The sequence below is a fragment of the Chenopodium quinoa genome, unplaced genomic scaffold, assembly GCF_001683475.1.
Source record: "Chenopodium quinoa cultivar QQ74 unplaced genomic scaffold, ASM168347v1, whole genome shotgun sequence".
NCBI classification, from domain to species: domain Eukaryota; kingdom Viridiplantae; phylum Streptophyta; class Magnoliopsida; order Caryophyllales; family Amaranthaceae; genus Chenopodium; species Chenopodium quinoa.
Genome location: NW_018744722.1, coordinates 765961 through 792338, shown reverse-complemented (window position 1 = coordinate 792338; position 26378 = coordinate 765961). Strand labels below are relative to the sequence as shown.

Genomic DNA, 26378 nt, shown 5'->3' with positions numbered 1-26378 from the left:
TGAGAGTAAAACTTGTTGCCTCAAGGTAGGAATCCTACCAGCCATGGTAATTATACATCATGTATCCTACTACTGTGAACTGTCGAACTACATCAATAATCTACCTCTGTACTATTCTAATATTCTTACAAAAATTGTACCTGCTTAAAATATAGTCAGAACTCTGAAGTTCTTAATGATATTGTTGTATGGGTTCATATTCCTTGAAGTTTTCATTTTTGTCACTAACCCAAGTGTCCGATGAGTTACCTCATAACAGCTGGACAGTGAAGGAACTCTGAACAATGGTTCCTTGACACTGTGAAATCTTTATCTTTGCCTGGAGATATGGAAGACATTAGTGATCAGCATTCTGCCATGCTCATAAAACCCTTTTCCCCACGCTGTAAAAAATTTATTGTCACAGTTCTGCCTTGGACTCCATGTCAATTTCATCATCATTTTTCACACTCTCGGACTGAGGAGATGGTGGTGTAGACTCAACAGGATCCAATTCTTCACCTAACACTTTAGCAGTGAATTGCCTTGCCTCTTGGTCAAGATCAACCCACTCAGATACAATTCTTCTAGCACCCTGAACGTATAAGGAGCTGATATTTGAAAACTAGAATGGATACAAATATGGAAATTATAACAACAATATCACAAAGTATGACACTACCTGAAGCTTGGGCTCTTTAGTCATGGGATTGTTGCACAAGTCAATGGTTTTTGCCTTGGGTTTTGTAGAATTTCCGCACCATGACTCACACCAGAGCCATTCTTGTGGGAGTGAAAAGATTGGCACTGTGTGCTGTGCATAGTTAGGAAGATCCTGAAACATTGGCAGATATTGTCAGCTTAATGCAAGCCTGTGTTACCACAATGGATAAATGAGACATCTTTCCCCTAAAGTGTTCATTCACTCCATTCCTTTTTGAATCCCTTAGCTTGTATTCTAGTAATGTCACTCATTTGATGAGAGAGAAACTTTGACCACAAAAACTCATCGATTTATATAAGGAAAAAAAACACACTAATGTGGGATCCTATTCAATTCATCTTGACATTCAGTTTCAAAAGATTAACTTTTATAATTTTTTATAAGAAAATTTGCAAATTGCAGCCATTTAAAGTTCGTATTTTGCAAATTGCAGCCATTTAAAAAAAATTGCAAATTGCAGCCCAAAATTTCATATAAATCGTAAATTGCAGTCCGATTCAATTTTTTCATCGGTTTACAAGTTGAAAAATCTTCGATTAAGGTTTTAGGGGCCATTTTAGTCCTTAGGTGACCGAATTGAGCTCGAAATTAGCAAAAAAATAACACAAGTATCTCGTTTTGCGTAGCAAAAGTGTATCGATTTGTGGGAAACTGTAAATATGAGACACTTACGTTATTTTTTTGCTAATTCCTAGCTCAATTCGGGCCCCCTGAGGGCTAAAATAACCCCTAAAACCTTAACCGAAGATTTTTCAACATGTAAACCGATGAAAAAATTGAATTGAGCTGCAATTTACAATTTATACGAACTTTTGGGCTGTAATTTGCAAAAAAAAAATTTAAATGGCTGCAATTTGCAAAATACGAACTTTAAATGGCCGCAATTTGCAAATTTTCCTTTTTTATAATACTTTGTTGAAGAATTTTTTGTTCAAATATGTACATTGAAGATGGTATGCTTTTTCAATCAATAGAATATAAAAAGGATACAAATACTGAAAATTCACTCAAAGATAATTGGCATACCTGGTCCAGATTAGCGAGACTATTAGGATCCTTGCTCAAAGTTTCATAAACTACTCTAAGATTATCTCCAGCAGCAGTTTGTCGGAATTTGTCCAGATCTACGACATACAAAGCACTGCAAGAGACAATTGCACAAGATTATTATTTAAAATACTAAGGAACTAGAAAAATGCAATTAAGTAAAACTTCACCTAATATGATAGGGTTTTCCTCGTAAGTGCTCTTTCCAAAATCCCTGCAACAAAAAGTTTCATGTTATCAATATAAATTGATAAATACCATGGTACTAATTGCATAGATCATAAGAGATATTGTACTTGTCTCCAAAATCGATAGCCGTCCATATCTTTGTTGTTATCACAGAATGGTGTATATGCTAAAGGTCTTCCTTTTATATCCATATCATAAAGTTCGCCTAAGTCAGCTCGGACAACCTGGTCAGCATCAACGAATATAACCTGCAGATCAATACAGATATAGTCAATATTCCTTCATACATAAAAAGTGAACAAAATCAGAAATTATAAACCAAGAAAGATGACAACAGGGCAAAGCAAGCTAATATACCTTATCCAGTGACAGGGGAAAGATAACATCAAGAAACAAGATTTTATAAGCCCAGATAATTCGTTGCTTTTCCGTTTGTTTATGCAACCACGTAGGCCACTTGTAAGTTATCAGTTCATAATCAAAACCATATTCTTGTGCCATAAGTGGAATAACATCCTGAAAATAAAAAGATAAGTACGCATCCCAAAACTGTACCTCAACACAAAAAGAATAACTTTCAACCTTAACAAAAAAAAAAGAAAACTTTCAACCTTAAACTTTGGAGACAAATAATTCTTTATAAACCAAAACTTGACAGGCCGATTAGTGTTCTTCAGAACGCTCAATATCATAATTTTGAGAAATCGCTCATATCTGTAAAATAAAGAATTTTTTAGCAATTTCATGAAATGAAAACAATCTGATTCTTATTTAAAGTGAATGTCAACATAAAATAGAGAAGATAAAATGTATGGTAAGGACAACATAGACACATTGCACATCCAATAAATACTCATGTGTGTCACAAAAAAAAAATAAAAATAAATAAATACTCATGTGGAGTTCAAGTGTTTGATTCATAAGCTGTAGTTTGTGAAAGAACAACCAACTTCAAGCTCTGCAGCCAACTAAATAACATATTGCTAACTACAGAAACCCAGAAAAAGTACTATCATAAAATAATTTTCTATATGATCTATCAGAAAAATCACATGATTGAGTAAAACAAAAAAAAAAGGGTAGGTGGGTGTAAGCAAAAAGTCAATATTATGTCCAAGTGTCATACCCATGTCCGATTGTCGAGGGTTCGACATGGGTACTTGAAGTTAAATGAAGAGTCCAAGTAACATAGACCACACTTGTCCTTGGGCTATATTGCTCACTTGTTTAATTAAGATTATTTCCATTATAAAAAATAATGAATGAGAATGTAAATAGAAAGAAAGCAATACTTTACTTACAAGTGTCCTGAAGCAACCGAAAATATATTAATAGTTTTCCCATGTCGATCGCTTTTATTCTCCTGCAAAAGTTAAAGTTCAAGTACTGTTATCTAACAAATCAGCTAAAACCAATGAAAAAGTCTATAAGGCTAAAATGTGAATTCAGATAACAATATCAAGCCATAAACAACAGGCCTTAATACAGAATGTCAAGATATTGTAATATAGAAATGGCTCTTTGATAGCTAATGCTTAAGCATCAATAAGCAGCTTATAGATTCCAAGTCCCATTTGACTAGCACAGAATTGCAGTGCTAAATTTAGCAATAGTATAGGCAGCCATATCAGACCCATTTATTCTAGACAGCAAAGTGAAAGGTCAGTACTTCTAGGAAAGGAGTAAGGACAACCAAATAAATCACAACCAAAAAAAAAAAAAGGAGAAACGACAAAACAAACAAACAGAAATCATAGAGTTGCCCAAATAAATTGCTAATATTCTAATGCTTTCTCTGTTTTAATCTAGTCAAATCTTAGGTGGATTAAGGCACATAAGGTTCAGTGCATGAACAAAAAGAGATGAAGAATATCTGGTTCTAAGGAGTTAATTGCTTAAGCCATAATTTATTCATAGGAATAAGTATTAAATAAAATTCTACGTTGTAACTTAGCAGCTTATTTGGTGGAAAAGGTTTGTTGATGAGCAAGGAGAAAACTGAAATTTCTGTCCAAGCAAGAAATATGACGGCCTTATGAGGTAGCATAGGAAATAATTCCCAAAATATGATAGCCTAGATAATCATTATTAAAGAGTCATACTGAAGTTAACTTATATGTGGTATTTTTGGGACAAAAAATAGGTGCTTTCCTGTAATCAGCCTTGCTAAGCTCCTCCATCATTTACTTGTAGACTTGAAAATAGTTTCTCATTTTGGATTGTTTACAATGATAGAATCACTGTACAGTTTTTGTCATTACAAATTATCAGTGCAATATTACTATCAATTTGATTATGCACTAACTTTAACTTCAAACTATTTGATAGGTATGCATACTTTTAACACATATTTTGGAATGAGAATTAGATATCGAAAGACAAACTGGCATGCACAAGGTGAACAGACCATGGAACATGACAAGCATTTAGATAAAAACTAGAAATGGGAATTCCAAAGCATTGTCTTTTTCTTCAAGATGATTCAGAAGGATACTTATACATTGATATCCTAAATAGACATAAACCAGTCACTAGTATCATCTTCACTTGAAGAAAAAATCATAGAATTATTCTTGGCCCAACTCTTTAGGCTTTGGTGACAAGCATCGTCAAGTATCACCAAGCAAGATATAACTATTCAAGTAACATAGTTGTGTGCAGGTGTAACACTCACATCTCATCAAGTCAATGCTTCAAGAGTTCTAAATGACACATGAATCTAGTTCAGGTGTAATAAAAAAAGATGACATAGAAGGGGAAAAGCAACAGTAGACTACCGGCACTGTGCTATCGCTCTTTTTTGTATTCTGACTTCCACCAATGAGACCAGAAGCCCATTTTAAAATATTTTTGTTCCAACTTCTCTGACTATCCTGCAAAAGCACCAAACAGAAGCTAATATATTGAGTAAAAAAAATTAAGAAAATATGTAAGATAAAAAGCAATGGTGATTTATTAAGACTGACTTTGATCCTTTCTGGGGATTGACCATCATCATCAGCAGAGGCCAACAACTTCTCATGCTCCTTGCCCTTTTTTTTCAATACTTCCAAGTGAACTACTTTACCACGTAAATCATTTATAATTATACGCTTTGAAAAGGTGGTCTTGTGACTTCCACCATCATCCTCTATCAAATGGTAAAGTTCAGAACTTCGGCCTGGAGCAAGCAACAAATACCACATTCCAGGAGAAACTTTCATTTGCCAGTAGCCTAAATTTGCCATGACAAGAGTATCCACCAGATGGGGAGCGCTCTTGGTCCCAAGAATCAGTTGCAGTCCTCTAGGTGGTTCATGGTCCTTCTCAAAACAATGACCTGATCTCCACATTTAAAAGTAAGACAGCCAACTGTAAGCATCAGATTCGACCATAAATGCAAGTTTTGACTTTGTTCAGCCAAACTTGTTTTCATCAGGAAGCAAAAAGTTAGTTTTCACACATAAAATTGTACCTGTAAGAACAAGCGCTTCAAGTTCAAATACAGCTTGCAGTGTTCTTGTATCTCCCAAATTTTCAAGCAATATATTATCCAAGTCGTGGCTGATGCATGTTAGACAAACAGAAAGGCTTGTATTAGGTTTAAAAATATAAAAAAACAGACAATATAAAATTAAAAGTGAACTTATGATGAAACTAAAGGCTAGTGCAACAAGCAGCATACACAGCAATGACAGGCTCCACAAGCCATGTCTCAGGTACATCAAGGTTCATAGTCAACGTTTTGGATAATGGCATATTTGCAAAGAAAGCCTTAGGACCATTTACAGCATAATCAGAGCCACTAAAGTCATCCTGGACAAAATGAGACAGTCAGCATATCAAAGCAGCAATGGTGGCAGGTTTAAATACAGCTCATTCAGGAGAAATACCATTGATGGAACAACATATCTGTAGTAATTCTTCAGTGGGAGATCAACAAGGGAACTCTGCCATAAATTGAATATCTTAGCATAAGATATATAATCTAAAAATGACTAAGAAATTAACAACAGCATCTCTAATAGTGAGGGAACTTTTTGATAGAATCATGTTTATGAATTATCCAATTCTTCCTAAATGCTCCAATTTAACACCAGTAGAAACTTAAGAGGAATAATAGTACACCCAAAATGAACATGTGACAGCTACTTGAGGTAGGAGGGAGTATATGATTTTGAGAATATTAGCAAGAGACCCAGTAATCCTCTTTTGTATACAGAGTTAACCCTTGTGTGGAACACAGTAGAAGCAACAGCCTAGCATTCAGAACAGAAAAGGATAATAAGTCATCTAACAACTCATTTTTGAAGCTAAAAGCAAAGCTCACAAGTACCTAAAAAGCTTAGGGACTCAGTTTTTTTTCAGCAACCAGTGAATGTTTTCCAGTAGATAGCGATACCATCAAGCAACAACGCTCTGCTGAATCAAAGAACTATTTAAAGTCCCCTTCACTAGTCCATTTAATAAGCTTCCCACATACCTTAACTTTTACTTGCAAGATATTTACTGTTTATTTCTCTTATAATACTCCGCTGATAAATTTTCATATTGTAAAGGATTCAGAGTCAGTGTTTAAATCATGTTAACAATTAGTCACCGGTCTCTTATATATTCATAAGTTCATTTCCAATTTCATTAGAAAATCAAAAATGCCCTATTACTTCGAGTGACCAACTTTTTTCCAAAAACTATGTACTAAATAGAACACATAATCAGAAAATTGCAGGCCTATCATTCAAATTTCCTAATACTCAATAATTAGTGGTAGAGGCATGGATTTAACATTTTGACAGTGATTTCCAATGCCTAACACTTTTTTAGGGATGTATCTCAACTTCTAATGTCATCATCTTTGATGCAAACTAGCAGTAAGTGTCCCCGCTCCAGAGATCAAAGGAGACATTTTTTTAGAACCTCTTTCAAGAATAATAACCCCTTAAAAATAATCCTGGTTTTTTGTCCACAGAAAGTTCTTGTAGCTTCATGAGCAATACTATATACTACAGACAGATAGGTTGAATCATCTTCCAAGATACTACTCTTTGTCATATATTGACATACTAACACAAAATGCAGAGAAATAAAATACAATGACATGCAAGATGTCTTTAATCTGTATGTAGAGGAACAAAGAAGAGGGGCGAAGTTAAAGCAAGGCTTCATCCTCCATCACAAAACCTATTCTGTTAGAAGTACAACATCTCATTTAAAATATAAATTAGATAAACATTCAAAAAGAAAAAATTGGTATAGTTATCCAAACAAAAGAATTCTAGTCTCCAATGCGAATATAAGTCTACATCCAAGAAAACTTAAACTTCACAGCATACACCCACTCTTGGAATAAAATCTTTTCTTTTTACTCTTTGGAAAGAATGACCAGGAAATTTATTTACACAGCTACCAGCTTCGAAAAATAAATCAAGAAAATAACCAAAGACATAACTCACCAATGGGTTAAGTACAATTCTCATGCTTGGCTGAAAATATTTCCCTAAGATTTGGAGAAGAGATGTGAGCTTTTGTCCTGATGGACCCAACGGATCAATCACTGCATCAACATGGATAGGGCTTTCACTAGTCAACACAACAGCACTGTAAACAACAAAAGCAAAATAATTTAATAATTATATCAACCAATAAGGATCCTTCAATAATATGGTACAAGCAGCAGGTAATATCTGCATGATCACAGCCCAACACAAGCCAGACTTCTGTACCTACTAGACAAGTAACTTGGACTGAGGATTTGTGGAAGCAAAACTAGTTCAATCACTCACCAGAATTATTCCTAGTACAACCTCAACATAATTGGAATTTTTCCATAATTTGGAATTTGGAAAGCTCACAAATACACAAATACATAGAAAAACTAAATAAAATCCATGAGACTCTTCAGAAAAATTAAGCATCAAGATTACATAATATCTGAAAACTTAATACTTGCAATGAAAGTGTTTTACTTATAAAATTGCAACATGATATTAAGATCACTTAACCTGTATGTCGCTTGCAAAATCTCAAAACGAGCACCCTCAGTACTACGGTCTCGTCTAGCCATTGATGAAGAGACGAGCATAATGACATCACTAATGAACTTGCTGCAAGAAACACAAAAAGGGATTTGAGAACCACTAACAGAAGATAATTTGGTTTCAGAGATATTACATAATATAAAGCAAGTCTTTGCAAAAGGACATATGTCTCCAGCTGCATGTGCCACATGAAGAAAGCTAGCAAGTGTGGACTTTGAGAGAAAGTGACTACAAATTTCAAAGGATCATGTGAAGGAAGAATCGAAATGGGATGAAAAATAGTTAAGAGAAAGGGAGAAATGGTCCACTGACCCAATTTGTGGACGGATAGAGCTAATTAATAGTGCTTTTCTATTTAAACTTGAAATTTAGTATCTTTCATTTTTGAAAAGAGGGAAAGGGAAGAGGGGGGAGGGGGTGTAAGCCATCTCTAAAAGTTGATAACTAATTGGTAAGTTGTACACAAAAACCAATTGTTTGTTATCGCATTACCATTTTAAGTAATAAAAATAAATACTCCCTCCATCCTTTATTGATAGTCCCTTATGGGAAATTTTCACGGGAGTCAATAAACATAAATAAGTAGTAAAAGTACATTGGAAAGATAAATTTACATTCGATATGCAATAATGTAGAGAGAGAAAGTAATAAAAGCACATGGGAAAGTTAAATTTGCACAAATATTGTTGCAAGTTGGAGAGAATTTTGGTGAAAAATTAATATTAATGGTACTTGAAAAAAGCAAATGGGACTATCATTTTGGGATTTAAAATTAGCCATAAGGGACTATCAATAAGAGATGGAGGGAGTAGTAAAATACAAAAGGTTGAAAGTTTTAGATATATGGAAAGGAGGCAGAATATTGAAACCAGAACAAGCAGTAAAAGAGTAGAACCTTGTTAGAGAATCAGGATCAATGTTTTCCCACTTCAAATCTTCAATAACTTCAGAAATATGCTTTATTCTCTGCTTAAACTCATATGACTCCAATAGATGCAGATCATGAGACAAGAAGGTATCTTCATCAGAAAATACTGTTACCTGAAAAGTGAGAGCCGGGCTGTAGATTTAGAAGATTATCCGAACAATCAGAACAACAAATTTGCATAAGTACAGTTTCCCCACCCCTACCCCACACACCCACTCCCTAAAAAAAATGACGGAGAAATGAAGAAAGGATTATCCCCATATTAATTTTAAGAAAAAAAAAATTATCATTATATTTAAATGGAATAGACATGTCAGCATGTTTATGAGTTTAGTGCAGGATAGTTTCGGTCAGACAACGTGAGACAGAAATGATCTGCTAGATCAAGAAGCAATACGTAAGTTTTTGAGGTGAATAAAGATTTCGAAGAGACGTTTAAACAATTTACTAGTTATTTTTGAGTTTTGGGATGAGTATCTAGCAATTGACAGAGTCATCATTACAGGTGTCATCTACAGGACACCTTTCTGTGACATATGTGAATGTGAAACTTGCTCGAGATAATAATGGTGCATTTTCACTCGCCGAAAGAGCAGAGAAAAACTAAAATCAGAATAGGTAGAGATGTTGGCAGAAAACGCACCCTCCCATTGGTGATGACTGCATTTAGATTAGATTCATGTCCAAGGTGCTTGTGTAGAAACAAACCCACCTGCACACCAGCATAAACTTAACAACAACAACAACAACAACCACAACAACAAATAATAATAAATAATAATAAAATGTTTCAGTAAGCAAATGAAGGTCATAAACCAAAAACAAAGTAGGACATAGACAGCAAAAAGGAAAGAAGACTCTAGTGCACAACAATGTACAGAAATTAACTTTCCATCTAAATAAGAGTTAAATCAAAGAATGGGATGGGAATGGTACAAGGCATGCATCGAAATGAGCGCACCTACGAATGAAAGAAAAGACCTTTTTTATTCCGATATGAATAAATAATCAGATACCTTATTCAACAGTTTTTGCAAATCCTCGATTGCAAATTCTGTAAGAAGAGAGCTATACCCCTTAGATGGCAATCCGTTCACATCTGCTAGATCAGAAACCTTTTCAATAAATGTTTTAATGCTTTCTGTGTGCTGAGAAGATCTTTTTATTAAGATACGCTCATATAATGAGCATAACTGATCCAAGAATTGCAAAACCCCTTCCTTATGGCTGCACAATACATGTAAGAAGTAAAAAAAAGATAATGTAATGAAAACAGGATGACAACTGAAAAATATTCTAGTATATAAAAAATATGTATATGTAAAAAAAAAAATAATAAATAAGGATTTTCAAATTCAACGACCTTAAAATAAAAACTGATAATTTTTTTTTTTCCACCTTAATATATAAAAGTTGTACATTACCAACAACTAAACAAATTAAAATTTGGATATTCCAATACTAAACAGATTATATCAATAAATCCATTAAAGCGCCCCACCGTTTTACATTTCCCTCTTATTTCACACTCCTTTCCATGATTTTGTCTACTTTCACTTCTTTTACCACAATTCACACACCAAATCAATCTCACTCCTTCCCATTTATAGTGTTTCATACCCATAACAATGGCTGCTTCCTACCAAGGATATCTTTTTTTTTTTGACATCAACAGCAACTAGCAAACAGCTTAGCAACCAAAACTGAAATTGATTTTTTTGTCATAGTTAACCATATTTTCAACAACAAGAATTAATTAATAAAAATAGGATTCATGTTCAATTGGATTTGGGAAAAACTTGATATTAAGCTGTTTGATCACATTAAGCTTACTATATGCTACTGAAATTGTGAATGAATTATTTTAATTCTTTAACAAACCCAATTCTCTCACTAAATTAATTCCAAAAAAACTAGTTTTAAAATACCTTCATGGAAATCTTCTACTCTTCACATTGCAAAGGAGAGAAAAAAGGGAGACGGAAAACTTTTGTGGGTATTTGGTTTTAGTGATTCTCAGTTTTGACAGAAGAAGAGGTTGAAGTAAGAGATGAGAAGAGAAAAAATGAAGTTTCTTACATTTTTTGAAGGGGTATGTCAAAGTAGGAGAAAGGACTGAAAGAGCAGAAGGAATTAATAGGAGAATAGGTGGAGATGGAGGTTGAGGAGGTAAGGGGGAGGGAGAATCTTGGAAAACAAAGGGGAATATAAGAGAAATGTGCCTTACTAACATGTTCAAGGACATAATCAGTTAAGTGGTGGTAAAATTCTAATTTTACTTTTTAGTTAGTGGTAAACATGCAAAATACAACTTTTATTGATTAGGGTAGTAAAAACATATTGGGATTATTTTAAGGAGGTGAAATTTAAAAAAATCCTAACAATAATAAACATAAAGAAAAATAAAGAATGTAAATCCCGTATGTCTATAATGAACAAGATGTTATACACACCTATATGATGATGAAGTAATGTGAAAGATCTTCACGAAAAGGAGGCTAGATGAATCAGAAGCAAAATTTGGGACAAATAATACACCAACACGGGCTTTTGTTGACCCATCTTCCTGATATTGAGAAATAAGAAAGAAAAAAAACAGTAAATTAGCTGAGTTAATAGCTAGTCAGCAAACTTACTTCCATTGAATAAGAGACTAACAAGATAACGTATTCCTTCTTGAAGAAACTTCAACCCTTTTGTTGATGTCAAATCTATGGCCAGAAGATGTGTCACTGGTTTCAATTCATCAATAGCTGCAATACAAATGGACCAAACGAGTTTTCAGTTGAAATAATAAAATATAATTGTAACGGGATAATTCAATAAAATGCAAAACCCACTTACTTTCAGGAGAATGGAGGTAATTTATCTCATGAAGAGCAGATACCTCATCAAGAATTGAATTGGAAAGAGACACGAACTTAGGTTTAACTTTCCCATCAATTATAATCTGCACAGATGCGTTCAGAATGCAGAGCACTTAATTAACAAAAATAACTCATACAGAGATTTCAGGTTTGGTTATATGTACAGAATATGTGAAAAGGACACACACACACACACACACACACACACACACACACACACAGAGAGAGAGAGAGAGAGATAATTGGAAGAGCGAACACGTGAAGAATTCCTTGATGCATTACCAGTGGATTGTAGCGCCTTACACCATTCTCAGATAAAAATTTATCTAACACATCAGTGTGAGAGTCAATGTTTCCATAATAGACTTGTTCCTGTATCCTTGGAAGCTCATCATTCATAGCACTTAGCAGAGTTTCCTAATCAATAAAAGTAAATATTGTCATGTTTCACAACAATATATGCAAATAACGGTGGATGTAAGCAAACCCAACAACGGCTAAACCAGTTTAAGCTAAGCAATGACAGGTTCTCAAACTAGTCTATAAGCCAATACATGTAACGCTTAACTTTTTTTTAAAAAAAAAAAAACAATTTCATATATTAGGGGAGGGGGGGGGACTTCTTGCACAAAATATCAAGGAATACAGGAGAAGGATCTCCAATCATGTTCCAAAATCCAAATAAAACAATTTTATTCCACATTGATTCTTGACAAGAATTCTGATCTCTGAGGATACTATCATTGTTTTCAATGAAAATGCCCAAGATAGCCATAAGTACAGAGTGTATAGTTTCATAGAAGGTACCCACCCGGTTAGTCTGTTCCAAAAACTGTATTTGCTCCTAGCAGTCTATACAAAGAGCTAGATATTTGGATTTTCGCCAAATTTTGCACCAAAGAAATACATTTCGATGCTAAGTTACCAAAATACCAGCCTCCCACCCTTCCAGATTTATTCTTAACAAACACTTACCCAGAATATATAGTGCATAAATCTCATCATCATCTTTCCTGACACCAGTGTTTGAAATAACGAAAACATAAGGCAGCCAACACAGAAATTTCAACACGATACTATGTTATGTATCCACCCAAATGTAGTAAGATTCACTAGGAAAAATTAACCAGCAAAACTAAATATAGTTGACATTCCTGATGCCTGCTCCCAGTCAGTTATTATAGAATACCCCACGCAGGAGTATTGTTCCATTTACTTCTCCAAAATTCGCAACGATGTCAACAAAAATAATGTCATTGGGTGAAAAGAGCATATGATGCATGATTCTGAATGCTGATTAAGTTAACAATATACTAATAGATTCAAGCAAAGTATTATAAAGAACAGGAAAACAAAAGCAACGATAGGACCCTTGGGTAAAAATAATTTTAAAGAAAGGATCTAGGTTTGATTTGTAGAACTTAAAATAATAGATCTATGATAACTGCTACCCCTACTCAGGATAATGTGCAGATCAGGTTTAATTTGAAGTTGTTCTAAACTAATATCAAAGTTCTAGCAAAAGTTTTTCAGCCCACAAAAGGCTACCTCATTAGAATTGTACACAAGTCCATTCAATAAGAGGCAACATTTGCGCTTAGACAATCCGAGCTTGAAAACAAACATAGAACTTTCTTGAGCTACATCTTGAAAATCCTTCTCCTGGTCCAATTTCAGCAGCAGATCCTGGGGAGAAGACTTTGCCTTAGTTCTGCAGGAAAAAAACAAGAGTGCTTCAAAATCAGTTTAGAAAATACAAACAAATTTTTTGATGAAGAAAATTTTCTGTATATGTTTACATAAGAAAAGAAGAATATTAAACATTCATGAAAATAACAAAACAGCGAAAACACTAAAATGATACGTCAAAATAATGAAGGAAGTAGTCATGCTAACTCAACCAAAATTTCCAGAACTTACAATAGCACATCAATAAATGCTCCTTCCACATGATGCCTCTCAGGAGATTCTTCACCAAAATCACCTAACTCTGAGTGAACCTAAAAGATGAAAGTCAATTTTAAGGACCTTAGTAAAAACAAGACTCCTTTATAAGAAAACAAAGACAAAGAGGAAAGTGGGTAGGCTACTTCATCTTTTCTCACAAAAGATTAAGAATGGTAATGTTATGGCCATGTAAATAACATCAAAGTTTGTAATGGCCATGAAATTAACATCATTAAATTAAGTCAAACCTTAGCATTGCTAACTAATAAACATGACCAATGTATAAAAAAGCTCAAGGCGCACTAAAGCGAGAGGGGTTCTGTTGCGCCTAGGCGCGCCTCAGTGCCCCTCTTTGAAGTGAGGCGTACTACATGGGCAGTTAAAAAAAAATTGGCTGAAGTGTGCCTCGGGTGCGCCTCAAGTGCGCCTCGGGCGCTTTTTGAGCGCCTAACCCAAAACGCCTTGCCTAGACCAAAATAAGCGCTCACCCCTGATCGCCTTGCGCCTCAGCACCTAGGCGCGCTTTTTCAAACACTAAACATGACAGAGATCAGCTTATTTCATGGAAAACTGAAATTGTCACGGACTATAATTTGTGAATTTAATTATTTTATAAAATTATTCAATTGTTCAAAATTTGGGATAATCAAATTATAATGGGTAAACAAACTACAGAGCAGACTCTTAACATCACTAAAAAAAAAAAAAAAATTTAAAAAAAAAAAAAAAAAAAAAAAAAAAAAACAAGAACCAGGATTTGCTCAATCACTAGAAAAAAGGAGTATGTGCTGTATGCATCTTTACGTTAAATTCTTACCCATCCCTTGAAATGCACAGATTTTTTTAAAGTCCAATTATCATTGTGGTATCATCTTAACCTTTTAGTTAAATTTGGATTAGTTATAGAATCAAATATAAAATATTGGTAACACTCATTTCTATAGATGATTGTAGCTTTCGTCTTTATGCGTTCTCTTAGCGACAAAGCTGACAATAGGTATTATTATGTGATGCATAATATCAATATTAAGAAAACAAAGTCTTAAGAAATTGAGGGTTGTAAAAAGAGTTAAGGATAATGGAATGTTCAATGAGATAAATTTGATCAAAGCATATGCAGTATCACATAAGCAACCACTAAAACCCAAATAATGAGAAGAGAGATTTATTACATATTTTTAAATTAAAAAAAATCATGTGTCACCTAAGTTAAGCCAACTAATGAGCTAAAAATAAAGGTTTTGTCCAAAAATCTAACAAAAGAGATTAGTGATGTACAATTTCTTTTATAATTATAAAAATTAAGCGCCACATACGTATAACTAACAAATAGATCAAAGATTTAACATTAAGTTAAGAAGGAAAAAAAAAATAGATTATGTTATAAGAGATTTGATCCAGATACTTTAGTGGTTCACATTAGCAATACTTTAAGTGGTAAGAAGGGAAATAAAAAAATACAACATTCCTTTTGTTTGTGCCATTTTCCAATCTGAACAATTTCCAATGCATTCATTTGAACACAAATTATAGCACCAACTATAAATTATGAAAAATTTAAATTTAAAAAAAATATATTTTAAAACAGCCCATCAAGACGACTCCTTGTATATGATGCTTGTTACCCATTTTAAGAGGTGAAAGCTCAAGAAAGGTTCTTTTAGAGTCTTAGGTGTTCGAATAATCTTATATATACCCTCCAATCATAAAATGTCAAGAGACATTTTTTTTTTAATTGAGCGAACAAACACTACTATCTACAAAAGTAGCCTCTCTATTAAACTACAACTCCATGGACAATATTTCCTTAACTATAAAGTGAGTGGAGGACAAACTTACATTGCCCAAGAATTTAAAAGCTGTCAGCATCCCATGGTGCTCCTTAATGTAAATAAAAAGACGAATAATCTGCATGGGGAACAAGAGATAAAAAAAAATAAGGGAATGTATATTCAGTCCAAACACCAGCCAAGCATTCACTTAATTGGTAAACAAAACAATGTCACTAAACAGAATATCAACATGTTTTGGCATGTAAAAGCAATACCATAACAGAAACATAATGAGTTACAAAAAACCTTAAAAACACATGTGCTACACCACAAATTTTTGGATGATTGCTTCATGTTAGTAAGATTATACTGTTATATAATAATAGGTGAGACCATATTTTGCACAGCACCTGCAGGTAGTGCTCCCCTACTTCAGCTATAACTCTCAAAGTCTCAATCATTAAAGCATGATATAGAGAAAAGAAATTTATTTAAATTTTATAAGAAAATTGGAAGGAAACAGAACATTAACAACAACAAAAACAGCAGTAATGCAAGAGAAAGCAAGATAGTATTTGTTAGATTTCTCCATAGACAGTAAATTGAAAAATATCCTAATATAAAGCCTAGCAATCATCTCTCCCACCATCACTGTTCCCGCTCCCAAAGTCCCAAAATATACATAGCAAAGTACATCAAAACACACAGCTGAATCTATCGTATATACTAGTAAAAAATTATTTGTGGGGAAAAAAAGTTATGGTGTGGTTCAAGGGCATCAGGATGCACTTCAGTGCAGTTCTATATGCCTCATTTAAATATCCTGGCCTAGATCGATAGCAGCATGACCCTTGTTGCCCTCCGCCTACACACCCTTTCTATACATTGATACTACCTTATGCATATACCATATATGTCAAGCTTTTAAAGTCACCTAGGCAGTTAGGCCAGCTTTGAGTCGACTCGTTCAGGGCACAAGTGAGATATTAATTAATAGTAAAAGCATTACTGGCCTAATATTAAAATATACGTAGTAGTAAAATTTAGCATCATCAACCTTATACTAGAAAGAAAAAAGTGATTCAAACAGTTCAGTACCAAGCTAGAGATGTCTTCATCTGTTGAGTTGACACTGATATCTGCAAGATTTTCCCCACCATTTTTCTCAACCTCATTAATATATGTTGTGGAGTATAAAATTACTCCAAATCTCACTGGAAATTGATTTTCATATAGATTGACAATCATTTCAATCACCTGAAATGTGATACAAATTGAATGAAGAAATCAGCATGCAACACCTAGGAAACTTGATTAAACAAAACTAAAATGTGGGCTGCAAAAATTCTTGCCTCAAGTCCACAAGAGGTGGCAGGATCAATAACATAAACTGCATAGAAGAGGTTTTTGCGAATGTAACGTAGTTGTCCAGGAAATGTTGGCATCAAAATCTACAAATGTTGTGATATCACTTGTCAGAACCTCAAATTTCATCATCTTGCGAAACAACCACAGAACAGGCATATTTAAAATTAAAACAGAACCAGAGGAAAAAAAATGAATGCTACCTCATTTACATTGCTACGCCATCGTTTGTACATAGAATCCTCTTCCAAGTTATTGATATAATGAACATGACTTGAGCGAAAATCAATGCGGAACATATTTGATTCTGAAGGCAGCACAGTTGAAAGTAGTTTCCTTATAGCAGGTTCAGGAATCTAGAATTTATCAGGAATGTGCACACAAGTTAGCAAAGTTAATTCTAGAACTGATCAGTATGTAAACAGTTTATGAGATACATCTTTCAAGTGCAATATATGTTAAATGAAATGCTTATTTACAAAGTCATTCAAAAGCACTAATTCATGCGTACGGAAATGGCGAAAATATATAATGGAAGTAATAAGGAAAGACTGTTCCAGAGGCTAAATTATGCTAACTGTATACATCCACTGGCATACTACAGCAATTATAGTTTTACTTCGCAGCACTAAGAATGCGCATATCAATGACAGCATGAACATCAATAGTGACAGTGATGAATATTTATTCTTTTCTGAACTCCTCTATAGTCAGAGCTCTCAAAATGTCATCCACAACATCAAAATCGATTAGAATATATATACCAATATCTCACTATGCTACTTCATTAAAAACAAGAAAGGCCAACAGTTTAATGAGTTACTTGAATAGGCCATCATAAATCAAAATCCAAAGATGGTAGCTAATGTGGAACGGAATGGATTACACATTTGCACTCAATTCTTTTGTTTGGTTTTTCTTGAGAGTGAATCTTATTAGCAGTATCAAAATCCCCTTTTATCACCTCAAATGTCATTTAATACCCCTATAACCCCACCCCAAGATTCATGGCCCAACCACCAAGATTCACAACTTCATTCTTTGTTTAAATCAGATGTAGACAGGGATGAATTCCCATTCCACGCCTCCCTAGTATGGAATTCTCATATTATTCCATTACAAGTTGGTAAACTAGATGACCCCTAACCCTAAAATACTGGAATTAATCCACTCTTTTGATGTTGCGTCTTTTTCTTTGAGACCAAAATATTAAGCAAGACCCACTACAATGACTCAAAAAAATGGCGCTAGCAATAGGATCTTCAAGAATAATGACATTTTCATCCCCAGTTTCTAAATGGAAAATTTATCCGGAAGGGACATATGTTCACTATTTTGTCTACAAGGACCTTATATGTTTAAAGTGGTCTAAAAGGACCATATAAGTTTATTTTGTTGTTTAGGGGGGCCTTGGGGTCGGAATCCGGTAATAATTGACTTTTTTCTCCGATGTTAACCTCTCACATGACCTTAAAAATTGACCTCATTTTCTTTTTTTCAACGATCTCCCTTCAATTCCTCCTTTTCTCTCTTCTACTCCCCAAATGACACAAATCAAAATAAGGGAATTCGAAGGAAATCATGGAAAAAAGGAAAAAGGGGTCATTTTTTAAAGTCACATGAGAGGTCAATCTCGGAGAAAAAAGTCAATTATTGATGGCTTCTGACCTCAAGGTCCCCCCAAACAACAAAATTAACTTATAAGGTCTTTTTAGACAACTTTAAACAAATAAGGTCTTTCCAGACAAATAGTGAACATATATGTCCCTTCTAGACAAATTTTCCTTTCTAAATATAATAGTTTGTAGTGGGGTATGCGTAACATGAATGCTACTCGCAAAATAAAAAGTAACCGTAAGTCCCAATATAAATGAAACACTTTATATATTAAGTCCTAATAATCTTATACTTAATCATTACTTCTTTGATAAGGCTGTATGCTTTTTGGCCTATCATTTTCCATACTTGATATCTTTTTCATGTTTTTAACTCTCAATATCATGTTGTTGTGACCTAAGCACAATTTCAAAAAAAGCTTAAAGACTATTACCCTCCAAATTTCCCACGCTTCCTCATTACTGGTTTTCTACTGGTGAGGTTATGGTCAAATTCCAACATATTTCATTGTACTATGAGGAGTTTGGATCCTGTTGAACATTTACTATCACAGCATCATTTTGATCAACATTGTGATGATCCGGTCAAATCCCCCTTTGTTCTAGTCCTCTGAAGATAGTATGTTCAATTCAGTTATTTGATGACTAGGAAATTTAATCCATTTCTTTATAGTTGCAACACACACGTTATCACGGTATCTAAGAAAAGTGGACCTCCCATGATATAATACACTTAAAATGGGGATAAGAAGTTTGTAGGAGTATAATCAAGTGGGCCATAAGCTTTAAGCCTTTAAATAAAGGTTATAGTACAATTTTCACCATAAAAACCTTCCTTTTATAGTGTATTGCAACTATTGTGACATTTCTAGTTTAGTTAAGTGTTGCAACTATAAAGAAACGGAGGAAGTACATCCATAATATGGTCTTAATAGCACAGTTATTTCTTAGATCATAGCAGTGAAGGTCTTTATTTCTGTAATAAAATCTTGAGAAACCTCACTATTCTTATCACTTACACATCATAATACAAGATAATACACTGTTTAAAGTTCTCCATCACAGCCACATCTTGAAACGTGCATGTTACCATAGTAAGGAAATAGGATGAGAAAATAAGGAAAGCTTAAAGCAACCATACCCTTAGCTTTGAAAATTGATCAGCTAATGACAACTCCTGGTGCACCAAATCAATTAACCTGTGATTCAAAATAAGATATACAAAAACACTCATTGAAAATAAAGACAATGTAGTAGAAACAGAATCAATAAACCAGCTGAGAGAGAACTAAAACTTTTCTACAAATGAAGGGACTAAACATGAAACATACTGATAGAAATATTGGACAGTTAAGCAAGGCCAGGAGTCAACACACTGATACAGGATTATAAAACAAGTTATATCCTTCATTTGTAGACAAGGATTATTCAGAGTGCAGTTTAAACCACGTGAAAGCACAAACCAAACCATTCTTTGGGGGTTTGTGGTTTGAAAATTACAGGGTGGTTTGGAATTTGGACCAAAACGCTGTTTGCGGTTTAGATGTGGTTTCAAATATTTCTAAAACCAAACTGCACCGCTAAATGTAATTTGATGAGGTTTTTGGTTTAAATTGTAAATGATTCTATCAATTATCTCTATGAATATAAGGAATGGCAATCTTGTTAATAACAAGAATTTCATTGCTATTTGCAGAAGACTCATAAACATTTCAGAACACAACTTTTTCTCTTCTAAACACAAACTCAACCCTATATTGTCTCTCCAAAAGTCCTCCAACTTTTTTCAAATTTCTTTTAAAATCATCAAATTTCTACCAAAATTACCCAAATTTATTCATAATTTGCAACTAAAGTTAAATTAATTGTTTCATATTTTTGAATTAAAGATGAAGACAACAGAACAAAGCAAGAGCAGTGAGGAGTGAACCCTCAAGTGCCTCTTACAACACCAATATTATTGGACACGGTGAGGAAATACTAAGAGTTTGAAATGCCACATCATTTAACTCGCAGGGGAGAAGAAATAAATCAACTCAAGAAGACAGCAAAAAACATACTCCGTGCTAATAAAAAATGGAAGCAGAGAATGGTTTAAGAAGAGAAATTACAAATAAAGGTCAATATCTTCAATATTGATCAAAGCGCCGTTTAAGGCCATCAAGGACTTGCCAGGAGGGACCATTCGCTGGTTTGCAAGTATCTCATCTTTCACAGAATTATTTAACTGCATGCATACGAGTACCATTAGCTCTGATGCTGAAGAAATAACTTAAGCTATCTTTTCCTTCTCTAAGAGATAAGGATATAAGGACATTTATTAATAGCATATATTTGTAAACCATAATGAGCTATACCTTCATCCTTGATAATGATGCAACAACACTGGGGAAATTCTGATTGATTTCTTGCATTGCTTGCAAGGGATCAGAGGCATGGACAATCTTCTGTGCAGTTTGATGTCCCAGATCTGTATTTAATAATCAGATTCATTTTTTTTAGTTCAATTACAACTCTAATCAATGAAACTGTAGCCAACCATTGGTTACCTTTCAATTCCCAAACTTCCAGAGTATCTGATATACTGGATGACAAAAGATGATCCCTAAAAGCCATAATCTCAGAGGAGAGCCCAGGTTTACGCTCCTGCATAATGATAAGAAAAGTCATAATAAGCACATTGTTAATATCTTTAGACTCAAGATAACTATTTAGCAAGAAATAAAACACCCTGACATCAGGCATCTGTATAGGTACATGAACAAATAAAACTTCGGATCGAAGATTTAGAGTTTCTTCTACAGCCCTCACACACTTTTTCTTAAAAACTTCTACTTCAAATGTAAGAAAATGACAGCATAAGTCTACAAATAGAATAAGAATGAAATCAGAGAGTTCAAAAACCCAATAATGGAGTCAATACGGTGACAAATTTTATTTAACAGTTACTGAAAAATCCCTAGAAATAATATATGCATCAAAGTAGCTCATTCGAAAATACAAAGAGCAAAACAAACCAATTTATGGAAATATAAAGGAATATATTGAGAGAGTTTTCAGGCTCACAAACCAGTATTTTGGAAAAAATAAAGCCTCTGACTTCTTGGCTAAGGTCTTCTATATGAGGATCTTCAAGAGTAACACCTGGTAAAAAAAAAAAAAATGTCATTCCAATAACAAATAAAAGTAATAAAACTTTTGTTTTAAGATAAATATCAGAGCACTTATGGTGATTGCATGCACAACACCTACAAATAAAACTCGATTGGAAAGAAATGTACAGTGACTCTGTGAGAAGCTTGGAGAAACAAGTAAGCAGATATTCTTGTAGATTGCTTAACAGAGAGAAATTGAAGTAAATACAATCAAGGCTTTATAAATGCAGACATTTACAAGAAAGTTAGAGTGGAAAGCATTATAAGATGCCACAAGTTGCAGAATCAACGACCAAAAGATGAAAAAAAAAAAAAAAAAAAAAAAACCAGCAACAACAACAAAATGTTATATCTACACTTTTGTCATATATGAGGTTGCAAGCACTGCATAGATGTCTAATATGATTACAAACTAGATAGATGGAAGTGCACTACTTGCGTGAATAATAAAAAATTTAATTAACAAACTATTCCTATTCAAAAATTTCACTCGCATTGAATCAAGCCAGACAGCAGGAGATCGTTATGGCAATATCCTAGCCATGCTAAACCACTCGTGTGTGCTAATGGAGAAGAATAAAACATACTCACTTTTTTTAATCATGCTATCATCCATAGCTTTATACTCCATATTTTTCAAGGCAAGCTCCACACCATAGCCACCCAAGTTTACAGGACTTTTGGTACCAAGTGCACCACAATGGCTAGTATTCACTTCACAACCAAGGGGTAATACAAATCTAACAGCATATTTAACCTTTCCCTGAAAATTGTTAAACAGATATCAGCTCATGCAGCATTATATATATTAAGGTGATGTAAACATAAGATATATAAATAAAAGTAACCAGCAATGACAATTCAAAAATACATTGCTTGCAAGTGTCCTCTATTTTTCAGACGATCTAGTAAGTGTCTTCTATTTGGGGTGATTAATTGTGCTTGCTGCAATAGAACTTAACAAAAAAAAAAAGACATTTTCAATAGAGATTTAGATGCATTTTCTTTTAATTTTCAAGAACCTGTTTGTCGTTTGACCATCTGTTATTTAATCTGCTAAAGCAGCTGCTTGAGTATTCTCCAATATAGCAAATTTATAAACGCACAAATATCAAACCCACTCATGGAACCCACAAACTACCAATCCTTCAATAAGCCATTGGTGCAATTGGATTGACTCAATCAATCAGATTATTTGGTCCAATCAGCTTGATTAATAATAGGGATTTTGCAACTGGTACCCAAATATGTTTTTTTTTTCCCAAGCGGTACCACCCAAGTCTATAGTTAATTAATACAGTTACATTCCGTGAATTAAAAGTTAATTACACATTAGATTTGAGTTAGATAACTAGACAAAAATTACGTTTTAATCCTTGTCCTTGCCAATTGTCTTCGAAAGGACAGGTGTTTCTATCTCTTGGATAACTCAACTCATCCTTTCCTCTTTCTTCCTCCTCTAGCTTTTGTTATGGCAGAATTATGCTCGCCTCCTCCTCTTGCTTTGTTCTTGTCATGACTCACAAAGTAACAAAGATGGAATCATGAAATCGAGCACCGACCTTCTTATTCTTCATACGTCCTATGCGCTCCTCAGGTTCATGACTTTCTTCTCTCTTCTCCTTTTCAAATTCAATTTTTCTCTCGTAGTTTTATTTTTATGTTTATATTAATGGGCTTTTTATATGCTTTTGTAATTGGTTTTTTTTTTTAATTCCTTGTCAATTTTATTGTTTTTTGCTTATTTTGCCAGTGAAGTTTTTGTCAATTTCATGTGAATTAGCTTTGAAATTGGGGGAAAAGTTAATTAGAGGTCAAAATTTGATTAAATTGGGTTGATTCAAAATTCATGACTTTAATTTTACTACATTCATAATCCTATTTATTTATTTAATTGCAAATCAACAGGTTGTCTAACTTAAATGATCAATCTGAGCTTGCCTTTATGAATAACTAGTTAACATCCCACATCATAGACGCTCAGAGCATTCTCCGAAAGCCACTGCTTTTGGCAGAGTTCGGAAAATCAGATAAAGATCCTAGATTCAATACTACTCAGAGGGTCTTGTTATTTGCAAATGTTTACAGCAAGTTATACTCATCGGCTAAGAGAGTAAATGGTCCTCCGTATCTTTTTTTCTAACTGATTGGAGTATATATGGCACAACTCCAAAAACATAGGAGAAGAGAGAAGAAAGGTCATTTTTTTTATTTTAAAGAAGGGGAATCTTGAGTGGTAAGTTCAGTTGGTGGGTGGGCTTGATAATTGGGTTATTTAAAGCATCTTTTCTTAAATCTAGCTGTATAACCGTGTAATTAACGTTTTAATTCCTAGAGTATTATGGAATTGATTAACTATAAACTTGGGTGGTACTGCTTGGAAGAGAAAACATATTTGGGTACCATATGGAAAAGACAAAAGTTTAGATGAAAAATCCCTTAATAATACAACAGGCTAAGATGTTCAGGGAAACACAGCACTTTCTCATGGTGGGTTCCCAAACTTAAGATGAAATTATACAAATGACTTCAAATAAGAAATCTTACAGCCCAAAAAGTCATCAAATTACAGCACAAACAAAAGCCACCACATGATGAGCCATGAGCACACTGTGTATGTGACTGAGATTCCTAGCTTATGGTACTAAACTATAAATAATCATCATGACTAGCAAAGAGCAATGTACCCATGAAACATAGAGAGAGCATTTCAAGATAGAGAGTACCTCTTTGGCAGCATTAACAAGTGCCCCATGGAACTCCCTAAAGCATACTGTTCCCAAAGCTCCATATAAAATGGCAACTGGACTTGAACTATTAGAAACCGAGTATACATGATCGAATTCGAAAAGTTCAGGCTGCTGAGATGAATCCCCGCCACTGCAACAATCAAACAATGTAAGGTTGTAACATTACTGTAGGAGAAATTTAAGCTCAGAACCGCAACCCTTATGTCCATATTTTTATCCTCCCTTCATCACTATATATTAGGCCACACTTCTATATTAGCTCCTCTTTAGATAATAGGAAGTTTCCTACACTTTAGTAGGACTTTAAATTATCAAACTATCCTTATTGATACCCTTAACAAGAACTCCAAAAACTTACTACAATACGATGGTGAATTAATAAACATTTGAATATTAGAGTTTTGTTTTTACTCAATTCTTCATGACTGATCGTCTGATCCTATATCAATGTGGCTTATCATCAAGGGATGGAAGATACTTACTGGATCTGCAGCCATTCTAGCAATTCAACAACATCAAAAAATAATGAAGCACCAACATCAACCCAACAGCATTTTCCTCCTGGATTCTTCGGATTCACCCCTACAAGAAGGAGGTCAGGCTTTCTGTTTCCTGTATTAGTATCATGCAAATCTGAAGGTACATCACCAGCATTCGTAACAGCTTCGTCGGTCAATGGAAAAGAAGATAGAGATTCCTGCGCTAACTGCCTATATAGAACTAATCTAGGTGATGCTGATCGGAGAGTTAGAGAAAATTCAAACATGGAACCAAGATGTTCACTCAAGAAAGAGCGCCCATATTTAACAATCTTAACCATGCATCCTTTTGCTGTGTTTGAATCAATTTCAACATTTTCATGTTGAAGCCAGACGTCAATAAAATCCCAGAACAGGTCTTTCCACTCTCTAGACAGCAATTCCCTGTCAAAATGATGATGACCCTTTAATAATTACTCAACAGATAAAACAGCTTCTACTCTTACTTGCATATTATAATAGTCAAACGTATAACAAAAATATAAAAAAAAAAAAGCCATAAAGCAACTACTTGACATCGACACCATGAAAATAAATGCAATTGACTGTAAACCACTGAGGTCAGTTGTTCACTTTATAAACAAAACAACCAATCTCGTAAATTCAACTTATTTCCTTGACGCTTTGACAGTATACAGATTTGCAATGCCACAAAAGCACAGAAAGACATCAGTAACATTAAAAAGAGACACCCATATCACTAAATCCCCTTAAAATTGAAGGTCCAAATTCTTCAGAATACTTCACTAAACAATAAGCAAACCCGTCATAATTTCCAAACATTTAACTTGATACATAAACTAAGTTCCACCAATGACATATTATTCATTACAATTCATCAAAACTAAATGCATCATGATTCAAAAAATAACAATCATCAACATAATTACTCTTAAAACTTATAAATCAATTAATTTCCATAATAATTTCCATTAAAAAAAATACCCAAATGAAGAAAAAAACAAATCAATACATTAAGATTAGAAATCAACAAAAAAAATAAAAAATAAAAAAGATCATACCCAGCTTCTAGAAGAAGAGGAGTACCCTCCCACTTAGCACGAAGTGCAGTCTGAACATTCTTGGGACGATGAGATTGAGCAGAAACAAAAATCCCACTAATGCAAATGAAAATCAAAATTATCAAAACCCAAAACTTCGATCTATCATATTTTCCCATCATCAAATCTAATTTTGAGATTAAGGTTTTTTTTCTTGTTTTTTTTTTTTTTTTTTGGGATCCGTTTAACGAACTCAGTCACTCACTCACTCACTTGAATGGGATAAATTAGTCATTCGAAATTTGGGATGAATAACTAGAATGGAAAAATTGAGGGGGTAGATTGTAGGGCAAAGACTTTTGTGGTGAGGGATTTAAGAGTGAAGTAAATAAAAATCCATGCATTGATCTCAAAGCTCGAACCTTTGCTATGTTGTTAAGTGCTAGATTGGAATCAATCAATCAAAAAATTGTCCATAATAA

General features: G+C 33.9%; 1 protein-coding gene across 1 annotated transcript; it reads right to left on the bottom strand.

Moving 5' to 3' along the window:
* On the bottom strand, positions 1–26378 carry LOC110703520 (UDP-glucose:glycoprotein glucosyltransferase-like). The gene is made up of 37 exons (XM_021881323.1): positions 25918–26378; positions 24839–25279; positions 24333–24486; positions 22198–22369; positions 21522–21595; positions 21001–21097; positions 20809–20921; positions 20563–20678; positions 19593–19650; positions 17039–17191; positions 16823–16921; positions 16569–16727; positions 15538–15606; positions 13672–13751; positions 13300–13462; positions 12034–12168; positions 11729–11834; positions 11543–11637; positions 11338–11450; positions 9901–10111; positions 9528–9596; positions 8852–8997; positions 7921–8022; positions 7372–7516; positions 5812–5868; positions 5604–5734; positions 5394–5482; positions 4906–5258; positions 4717–4812; positions 3241–3302; positions 2551–2653; positions 2297–2455; positions 2047–2187; positions 1921–1964; positions 1730–1844; positions 662–814; positions 1–574 (listed from the first exon to the last, which is right to left on the bottom strand). The coding sequence occupies exons 1-37, from the start codon at positions 26076–26078 to the stop codon at positions 401–403; spliced, it is 4908 nt and encodes a 1635-aa protein (XP_021737015.1). The 5' UTR covers positions 26079–26378; the 3' UTR covers positions 1–400.

Excerpts from the sequence above, each read along its gene's own strand:
- LOC110703520 (XM_021881323.1), bottom strand. The coding sequence starts at position 26,078 with ATGATGGGAAAATATGATAGATCGAAGTTTTGGGTTTTGATAATTTTG. Across the intron at positions 4,813-4,905 it reads AATCCCCAGAAAGGATCAAA|GATAGTCAGAGAAGTTGGAA; the intron begins GTCAGTCTTAAT and ends GTGCTTTTGCAG. Across the intron at positions 2,188-2,296 it reads TTCCCCTGTCACTGGATAAG|GTTATATTCGTTGATGCTGA; the intron begins GTATATTAGCTT and ends ATTGATCTGCAG.